The sequence below is a fragment of the Pipistrellus hanaki genome (assembly GCF_964339955.1).
Source record: "Pipistrellus hanaki genome assembly, chromosome: 16".
Taxonomy (NCBI): Eukaryota; Metazoa; Chordata; class Mammalia; order Chiroptera; family Vespertilionidae; genus Pipistrellus; species Pipistrellus hanaki.
Genome location: NC_140518.1, coordinates 10590930 through 10600175, shown reverse-complemented (window position 1 = coordinate 10600175; position 9246 = coordinate 10590930). Strand labels below are relative to the sequence as shown.

The window sequence follows — 9246 nt, the reverse complement described above, 5'->3', positions numbered from 1 at the left end:
AGAGGGGCCGAGGCCAGAGTATGTGACAGGACCCGCCTGAAGCCCAAGTGCCACAGCGAAGTGAGTGTGGGTGTGTGAATGTGGGTGTGAATGTGGGTGTGAGTGTGAATGTGGATGTGAGTGTGAGTGTAAGTGTGGGTGTGGGGTGGGGGTGGGTGTGAGTGTGGGTGTGTGAGTGAATGTGTGTGTGTGTGGATGTGAGTGTGGGTGTGAGTGTGGGTGTGGGGTGGGTGTGAGTGTGGGCGTGGGTGTGGGTTTGTGAGTGTGAGTGTGAGTGTGGGTGTGAGTGTTGGTGTGAGTGTGGGTGTGGGGTGGGTGTGGGTTTGTGAGTGTGAGTGTGAGTGTGTGTGTGAGTATGGATGTGAGTGTGGGTGTGAGTGTGGGGTGGGTGTGAGTGTGGGGTGGGTGTGAGTGTGGGCGTGGGTGTGGGTTTGTGAGTGTGAGTGTGAGTGTGGGTGTGAGTGTGAATGTGTGAGTGTGGATGTGAGTGTGTGTGTGAGTGTGGGTGTGAGTATGGGTGTGGGGTGGGTGTGGGTTTGTGAGTGTGAGTGTGAGTGTGGGTGTGGGGTGGGTGTGAGTGTGGGTGTGGGTGTGGGTTTGTGAGTGTGAGTGTGGGTGTGTGTCTCAGCTGTTTCTCCAGGCCCCCTCCCCTGTCCCATGGAGACCAAACAATCAAAGGCGAGCCCAGGCCAGGCCAGGCCCAGCGTCCAGCCAGCCAGGGCTGGGCTGCAGGACCAAGGGGGGCCCCTCATCTCAGAATGATCTGCTTTGTCTGCGCTGCTCATGGAGGTGGAGGACTCCAGCCTGACAGGGCAGGGGGCTCCCACCCAGCCCCCCACTCTCCCTTACTCACTCCGAGGCGGCCAGGTCCCTCTTCAGCCTGTGGAAAGCACGGGAAGGGGTTAGCCGTTTTCCACACCCCGCCCGGGGCCAGGAGAGGGGGCCCCTCTTCTTCCCTGGCCAACACCTCCCTCCCTGAGGGGTCGGGGTCCCCACAGAGTACAGGTGCCACAAGGACCCCACCATGGAGGACCGGCCCTGCTGCCCCCGCCCCCACTCACCGCCCCTCCCGCCGGCAGCACATGACGTAGGCCAGCAGCAGCGTGAGCAGCAGCGCCACCAGCAGGGGCACCAGGAGGGTGACCAGGGCGTCGGCCAGGAAGTCGCGGGCCGTGGCCTCGGTGGGCGGGCAGAAGAAGGGGTCATGTTCCAGGATCCCATCGCCTGGGGTGGGCGCCTCGTCTGCGGGCTCCGGCACTGACTTATCCACCTGCTCAGAGAGCCCAGCACTGACCCAGGGGCAGCTGGATGGGCTCAGAGACGCCCCGGGGGGGCAGGGCAGTGACCCGGGGCGCCACTATCCACTGGCCCTGCCGGCCACAGGGAGGGGCAGCTCGGGTGACCCAGCAGGACAAGTACGGGACTGGGAGCCGGGAGAGAGATGTTCAGAGAGGCAGGGCTGCACAATGGTTAGAGTACAGCCCCAGGGTCCAGCTGCCTGGGTTTGAATCCTGACTCAGACAAGTGCCTGGCTGGGGTGACTTCCCTCGAGGGGCATCAGCGTCCCAAGCTGCGAAGCTGGGTGGCTAACCGTGGTACCTGTCCCCTGGGGCGGCGGTAAGAACACAGCTGGTTGAATGTCATGTGTCCAGCACATAGCAAGGGCTCAAGGCTGTTGCCAATCGCCCGTCCCTGGCTGCGCTGTTGGTCAATTCGGAGGCACAGAGGCGGCTAGGGACCTGAGCTGCCTCCACACCCAGCCTAGAGGGGTGAGCGAGAACTCCCTGCTCCTCTCCGCAGGCAGACCTACTCGGGGACACCTCAGAAGGGAGCAGGAAGCTGTCACCCAGAGGCGCTTGGTGGGGAGCTGCATTGTGGGAGTTGAGGAGCCAGAGATCTCTGGGTTATGGGCTCTGTCGCCCTCTTCTGGTAGAAAGTGGAAGTGCGTGTGTGTGAGAGAGAGAGAGAGAGAGAGAGAGAGAGAGAGAGAGAGAGAGAGAGAGAGAGAGATGAAAGAGACGGGCAGATAATCAGAGAAAAAGTAGAATAGAGAAGATGGATGGGGAGGGGCAGGGAGCAGACGGTCATGGGGCCACGCCCCAGCCCCACCCCAGGGCCGGGGTCCCTCCTCACCAGGGACACGTTGCACCAGTCGACTCGGAAGTGGGGCGCCAGGGTGTCGTAGCAGGACAGCAGCGGGGGCTGGCCCTGCGCACAGCGAGCCTGGCTGTCGGGAGACGCCACCATCTTCAGGCAGGTGGAGAAGGGCGAGGCGGAGCCCACCTTGATGTACACCCTGGACCAGACGGAGGCCGGGGAGGGTGTCACCGGGGAGGGTGTCAGCACATGGGAGGGTGTCACCGAGCGCTGAGAGGGGGGCTACAGGGCCACCCTGAGAGCCGGGTGACGGTGAGAGCACACCGGGCGGTCCCGTCTTCTGGGGGCCTTACCCCCACCACTGGATGGGCCCGATGTGGCCTGTGGGCACAGGAGGCGGGAGTTCAGGATAACCGGGGTTTGGGTGCAGGAGGAGCGAGAGGCGGGGAGGGCGTGACCAGAGGGCAGCGGGCCGTGGAGGGGAGTTGGGAGGTGCAGACGGGCCTGGTGAGGCGTGTCTAACGTCCCCGTAAAGATCTTCGCTGTGCGCCTGCTCTCGCATCGCTAATGGACCGTAAGGCCTGTGATTGGGGGGGGTGGGGGAGAGCGGCAGACTTCATGTATTTTCTCAGCCTGTTTCACTTCTCCGTTGACAACGTTCTCCCAGGACTCCCACTTTTATACAAATCGTGACCCTTGAGTAGACGTGTGGGTCTGAAAATAGCGGATGACAACAGCTGCGCGTAGAGCCAGGTGTCACGCTCGACTAGGAAAGGGTCACAGCTTCGTTTGCAAACCCTTCGGTGACTATGGTCCTTCCGCCTGTCCAACCGCTCACCACGCTACACAGACAGGAGGGGCGGCCTCCAGCTCACAGGTCCTCAGGGGCGTTCAGGATCAGTTGGAAACTGATGCCTCTCTTAATTCAGGAAGAAATTTTAGTGGAATAAAAAGAAAAATGCGCTGAAACCTGTTTGGCTCAGTGGATAGAGCGTCAGCCTGCAGACTGGGGGGTCCCAGGTTCAATTCCAGTCAAGGGCATGTGCCTTGGTTGCGGGCACATCCCCAGTGGGGGGTGTGCAGGAGGCAGCTGGTCGATGTTTCTCTCACCAATGTTTCTGTCTGTCCCTCTCTGTAAAAAATCAATAAAATTAAATTAAAATTAAAAAAAAAAGAAAGAAAAATGTGATGCTGAACAAGACTAGTCATCAAGCAAAAAAAAAAAAAATAATGTATAATCCTGTGAACAAAGACTCCAAAAACAATGTATTTTCTGCAATAAAGTCTTTTGTTATAAGTTTTCATGTTTCTTTATGTCCTTTTTAACATGCTTCATTCTTTTATGGCGAAATTGCCTCGTGGATCGTTAGTTAGGCAAGAAAAAGGTTTGCAGCAAAAATTCTTATGGCCAGATGCATCTGACGAAGATGTTTATGGGGGAACTACGCAGAACCGTGCTGGGGGGAGAGGTATGGGGCGGGGGGGACCCCGCCTGGAAACTAGGGAGACCCGTGGTCTATGCCTACTACCCAGACGGGAGGCAAGGCGCCTCCTCCTCCAGGAAGCCCTCCGGGGTCACGTGCCTACCCTTCCTTGCGGCCCTCGATGGGAAGGGGAACGCGGCCCCCACGGTCCAAGGCGGAGGTGATGTTGAGCAGCTGGAGCTCTGCTGGCTCCCAGAGGCCCCCCAGGGCTATGAGGAAGCGGCTGGCAGGGGTTGAGGGCAGCACTTCCTCCACGTCATGGCTGCGCACCAGGAACTCGGCCTGGTACGGCAGCAGGGGGCCTGGAAGGGCCAGGGGGGCACCTCAGGCTGCACCCCGCCCTGCACAGACCCTTCCCAAGCTCCCCACCCAAGCTCCTCCCTCGACCTCCTCAGATTCCTTCCTTCCTTCCTTCCTTCCTTCCTTCCTTCCTTCCTTCCTTCCTTCCTTTCTTCCTTCCTTCCTTCTTCACACCCCATACATCACAGGCCCCAAACGCCCCACAGACTGCCGGCCAGCAGAGCAGCCCAGGATACAAGCCCTGAGGCTTCCCAGGATGCCCTGCTCCCCACTTCTCTCCAAGCCTTTCCTTCCCCACACCCCCCTCCCGGGGAGATCCCCCGAGACTGGCGTGGGCGGGGCGGGGTAGGTGGTACCTTCTGGGTCCCCAATCAGGAGCACTAGTCTCTGCTGGATGGTGTCGAAGCTGTCCCGGTTGTAGGCTACGACCTGCAGGGGACGGGGAGAGCCAGGGCGGTGGGGGAGGGGAGGAAGGCTGGGCAGCTGGCGCCTGGGAGGCGAGGACCGCGATCACCCAGTCAGAGGCATGTCCATGAGGCACACGGACATGACCTCCCCCCCCGCCCCCCGGCCCCGCCCATACCTCGATGACCTGGCGGCCACGATCTCCAGGGGTGGGGCTCCCATAGAGGAAGCCGGGGTGGCGGGGGCTGCGCTGGGTGTAGCGGAGCCACCGGGGCAGGTCTGGGTGTCCCTGCAGGTGGGCGTGGTAGGTGACCGGGACAGCGGGCGGGACGGCTGGTGGGAGGGAAGACAGAGGTTGGGCCCATGACAGGAGCCTTCGCCAGCCCTGGGCCGGGCACCCCCACCCCCCCAGGTCCACGGGGCTCCTCTCACCCACGTGCTCAGGGTCCAAGGTGTGCACGAAGAGGCGGCCCACGGCCGGGTGCAGGGTGGTCTGCTGGGGCTCCGCGCGCCCCAGCCCGGCCAGGAGACCTGCGGGACCCGCAGCCCCCAGACTGGCTGAGCCTCAGGCGGGGACACGGGATCTGCTCCCCTTCCCCACCCTCGGGGCCAGGAGGAGCGTGTGAGAGCAGAGGGACCCTCCTCCGGCTCCCAGGAAAGGACCGAGGGCCCGGGGGTGCCATGAGGAGGCCGGGGCTGAGGCTGGGGAACCCAGGGAGCCCCCCACGCCTCCCCAGAGGCCCTGTGGGGTCACAGAGGGCAGAGCTGGTGTTTGGCTGGGAGGGGAGGGGCGTGTGTGGTGAGAAGACTTAGAAGGGAACCCCACACTGAATGTCCAGGAGCCTTTGCAGGAGGAGGGTGGGCATGCTGGGGCCCTCACCCACCTCCCCTAATGAGCAGGGGACCAGGGCCCCCGCTATGGCCAATAGGAGCTGAGCAAAGGGGATCCAGCAGGCCCCACACCCTGCCAGGGCCAAATTTAGCCGGAGCCTGGAAGACGCCGGCCAGCCAGCCCGTTAAAGGGCCCACGACTCCCGGGACCTGCGCTCTAGGCCCACCGAGGCCGGCTGAGGACACCCACCGCTCAGGGCCACCAGGCCTGTGTCCCAGGGCCCAGCTCCGAGCCCCAACCAAGGCCCTGCATTCCCCACCAGCAACACGAACACCCCTGCCTCCCCCGCCGGACCTCCCCGAGCACTGCCCCTGCGTCCCCCCTCATCCGGGCCTCTCCCTGAAGGAGGCCCCGACTTGCCAGCAAGGAGAGGAATCCAGACCAGCGCTGCGGCCATGGCTGCCCGGCCGGCCGGCCGTGAGTGACAGAGACAGGGGCGGGAGGAGGGCGGGGAGGGAAGGGAGGTGCCCAGAGCAGCCGGGCCCTCCCCCCCACACAGAGCAGGCCCGGTCTCTAGGACGGACACTCCCCACATGACAGGGTTCCTTCAGCCACCCCCTCCCGGGGGCCAGAGCATGTTTTCTGCCCCGAACCTGTGCCCCCCAAACCGTAATGCTCCCCCTGCCTGGGCTCCAGCTGCTGCTGGCCTCGGCCTTTCCTGTACCTGACCATCCAGCCTAGAATCCCCTTACCCCCACCCCCAACCCCACCCCCACACACATACACCCATATACACACATACAACACATACACACACATACCTCCCCACACATACATACACACTCCCCCCACACACACCCATACACACATAGACACACACACACCCATACCACATACACACACACACACCCATACACACAGATATATATACACACACACACATACATATACATATATATATACACATACAAACACACAGGACCCAGCTCCTGCCCAGCCTCATTCTGCCTTCTTCTCCTTCTTCTTCTTCTTCTTCTTCTTCTTCTTCTTCTTCTTCTTAAGAAAAAAAATTTTAATATATTTTATTGATTTTTTTACAGAGAGGAAGAGAGAGGGATAGAGAGCTAGAAACATCGATGAGAGAGAACCATCGACCAGCTGCCTCCTGCACACCCCCAACTGGGGATGTGCCCACAGCCAAGGCACATGCCTTTGACCAGAATCGAACCTGGGACCCTTCAGTCCGCAGCCCAGCACTCCATCCTCTGAGTCAGACCAGTCAGGGCTAAACAGTTTAATCAAGCAAATTGTTCTCTTTCGTTCTCCCAGAAAACTGAACTGCTCTCCAGCTTCACAGAGTTTCCACACTCATCTTGGCATCTAGTTCTTTAAAAAATCTGGAATTGCAACACAAAAAGCCCAGCGGGGCGCCCTCAGTGCATCCCAGGCCTCCGGGACCCCAGCACCATGTTCTGTTGCTCCTTGTCTAGAGGCCGTGGGGGGCCGGGCTGCCTTCTTTTCAAAAAAATTTTTTGAATATGTTTTGTTGATTTTTTAAGAGAGGGAGGAAGAGGGATAGAAAGTTAGAAACATTGATGAGAGAGAAACATCCATCAGCTGCCTCCTGCACACCCCGAACCTGGGACCCTTCAGTCCGCAGGCTGACGCTCTATCCACTGAGCCAAACCGGTTTCGGCTCTGCTGCCTTCTAATCGGATACCCTCCCCCTCAGTCTGACACCTTTGCTCGAGCTGTGCCCTCTGCCTGGAGTTCCCTTCCTGCCCTTGGCCACCAGGCAACCAGCCACTCACCCCTCACAACTCAGCATAGACACCCCCCCCCCAGCCTCTCTCCCCTCCCCTAGGCCCAGCGGGGTGACAGCCCAACCACACAGCATTTGGGGGAAACTCGGCCCTCACCTCTGCATCCCTGGACCTGGTCCAGGTCCTGGCAACCCGCGGGGGTGTCAGGGACAAGGTGGCAGCACACAGGCTGCCTGCTCCCCAGCTCTCATCCCCAGACCAGGCACCTCTGACGTGGACCCAGGTCTGAAGAGAGAGAGGGGCCTGGCCGGGCCCAGCCAGGGAGACAGGGGAGGGGCTCAGGCTGAGAGCCCGCAGGCCTGGACGCGGAGCCCCCGGGACCCTCACTGCGGACGGACGGGACCCAGCAAGAGCCCCTCGCCCTCTCCGGGCTCTGCTTCCACGACGACAAGCTGGCAAGAGCAGTGCTCCTTCTCGGTGTCCTTGTGAGGGGCCACGGCACCAGGAACTCAGCACGCGGTCAGGGAGCAGTTGTGGGAGCGGGCCCTGGGGTGCAGAGGGGACGGGCTCCACAGCTCCCCCTGCAGTCACATGCTGAAGGCTAGACATCGACTTACACAGAGGAACTCATCCCATCCCACAGCGGCTCCAGGAGGTGTTAGTCTTGTCCCCATTCGCAGGTGAGCAAACTGAGGCACAAGGAGTGTAGAGCACGCAGCCCGGTTCTGTCTTTTCTTTTTCTGTTTTATTGATTTTTTACAGAGAGGAAGGGAGAGAGATAGAGAGCTAGAAACATCGATGAGAAGCATCGATCAGCTGCCTCCTGCACACCCCCCACTGGGGATGTGCCTGCAACCAAGGTACATGCCCTTGACCGGAATTGAACCTAGGACTCTTGAGTCTGCAGGCCGACGCTCTAGCCACTGAGCCAAACCGGTTAGGACACGCAGCCCGGTTCTGAATCAACCCAGGGCACCCCTTCCTTCTGCATCTGCCACAGGACCTAGTGCAGGTGTGAGGGGGTACCCTCCCTTCCGGGGGGGCTTCCCACTGGGAGCAGGCAGAGGGGCATGCTCCCCGGGTGCCCTGAGACAGGGGTGGGGCCACGGGCGCCAGGGTTTCAAAATTCTTGGTGTCTGTCTGTAAACAAGGCCTCGAGAAAAGGAGCACCGCCACTTCACCCCGGCAAATGCCCGGGGCAAGGGTATCTGGGACCTGCCCTGCGGAGAGCCGGAGGGGCAGGTGCTGGCCTGTGGGTCAGGTGCCTGGGGAGCAGGTGACTAGTCCTTGTTCCTCCCTCTCTCCTCCCACCTGACTGTCACACCCGGCCCTGGAGAGCCAGCGAATCCCATAGTCAGCGTCCACTCCGGTTGGCAGGCAGGATGGCGTTTGTCCCAGAGACATCTTGGCACCTCTCTGCCTCCTCAGAGATGGAGGGCAAGAGGGGGAGAGGTTCTGCTGGCAAAGCGAGAGGCAGAGGGCTGGGGGGGGGCGGTCAGGCAGAGGCACCCGCGCCTGGCCAGCTGCCCAGGCCTCAGCCCCTCACAACAGCACATGTGACTCCCTCCCTCACCCTGCTGCCTCCCCTGCTATTTTTGGAGCCACCCACTCATACCCTCAGCTGTCTTAAGGGGGCAGTGCCCGAACCCATTGCCACCAGGCCCAGAGAAGCCGGCCTCCCTGACTGAGCCTTCTTCCCCTCCCCCAAACCAGGGGAGCCAGGGACCGGCCGGAAGTCCCCTGAAAGTTCCCTCTGGCCCACCCGGGGACCCCCCCACCTCAGAGCCGGTCTGGATGGCAGCCTGGATGGTGTAACAGGCAGCGCCTTCTATTTATTGGGGGCTGCAGGTAGGGAGAAGGGTCACAGCCTCTTTAAACGGAAAATTTTAAATAAAACAAATGCACAGGTTAACAGCATGAGCCCCCCCATATCCATCACCCAGCTTCAATAATCGTCCACTCACGGCCATCTGGTTTCCCCTCCCAATGTCCCCCTCCGATTGAATTGCCTCTGTTAACACATCAGTCTGAAACTTTGGAAGAGAATAACTTTTTTTTTTTAACATAATCAGATTAATAGACCTTAAAGTTAATAATTCCTTAATATCAGACCTGTAAAGGGCAAGTGTACAATGTCTTATAAATGCCTTCTTCTTCTTTTGCTTTTGCAATGTATTTGTTTGAACCGGGTTTCAGATAAGGTGTGCAGGCCTCTTTTAAATCTCTAGGTTCCTGTCCCAACTCCCTCTCTCTCCCTCTCTCTCTCTTTCCTTGAGGGGACCAGGTGATTTGCTGTGTGAATTTCCACCGTTTCGGTTTTGCTGATTACATCTCTACGGCGTTCCTTCCCATGTCCCTCTGGCCT

At 60.1% G+C, this 9246-nt stretch overlaps 2 protein-coding genes across 6 annotated transcripts in view; one reads left to right on the top strand and one right to left on the bottom strand.

Moving 5' to 3' along the window:
• Positions 1-844, top strand: part of LOC311611427 (histone H1.9-like) — a 3547-nt gene extending 2703 nt beyond the window's left edge. The window contains exons 1-3 of one of the 4 annotated variants that reach the window (XM_084863659.1): positions 1-262; positions 343-401; positions 477-844. The exon at positions 1-262 is cut by the window's left edge and continues 2703 nt beyond it. The gene's annotated coding sequence lies outside the window, so the exon portion shown is untranslated. Of the gene's footprint in view, positions 263-342 lie in introns of all 4 variants that reach the window. The other 3 variants (XM_084863658.1, XM_084863657.1, XM_084863660.1) reach the window with 3 other exon arrangements.
• The window catches only part of SGCA (sarcoglycan alpha), an 11895-nt gene extending 6284 nt beyond the window's left edge, over positions 1-5611 (bottom strand). The window contains exons 1-8 of one of the 2 annotated variants that reach the window (XM_084863564.1): positions 5539-5611; positions 4719-4817; positions 4465-4619; positions 4238-4310; positions 3685-3883; positions 2134-2296; positions 1062-1270; positions 854-880 (exon numbers count right to left, since the gene is read on the bottom strand). In XM_084863564.1, coding sequence (XP_084719690.1) covers positions 854-880; positions 1062-1270; positions 2134-2296; positions 3685-3883; positions 4238-4310; positions 4465-4619; positions 4719-4817; positions 5539-5575 — 962 coding nt within the window. In that variant the 5' untranslated portion in view covers positions 5576-5611. The remainder of the gene's footprint in view (positions 1-853; positions 881-1061; positions 1271-2133; positions 2297-3684; positions 3884-4237; positions 4311-4464; positions 4620-4718; positions 4818-5538) is intronic. The other variant, XM_084863565.1, reaches the window with a different exon arrangement.
• Positions 5612-9246: the final 3635 nt, after the last annotated feature.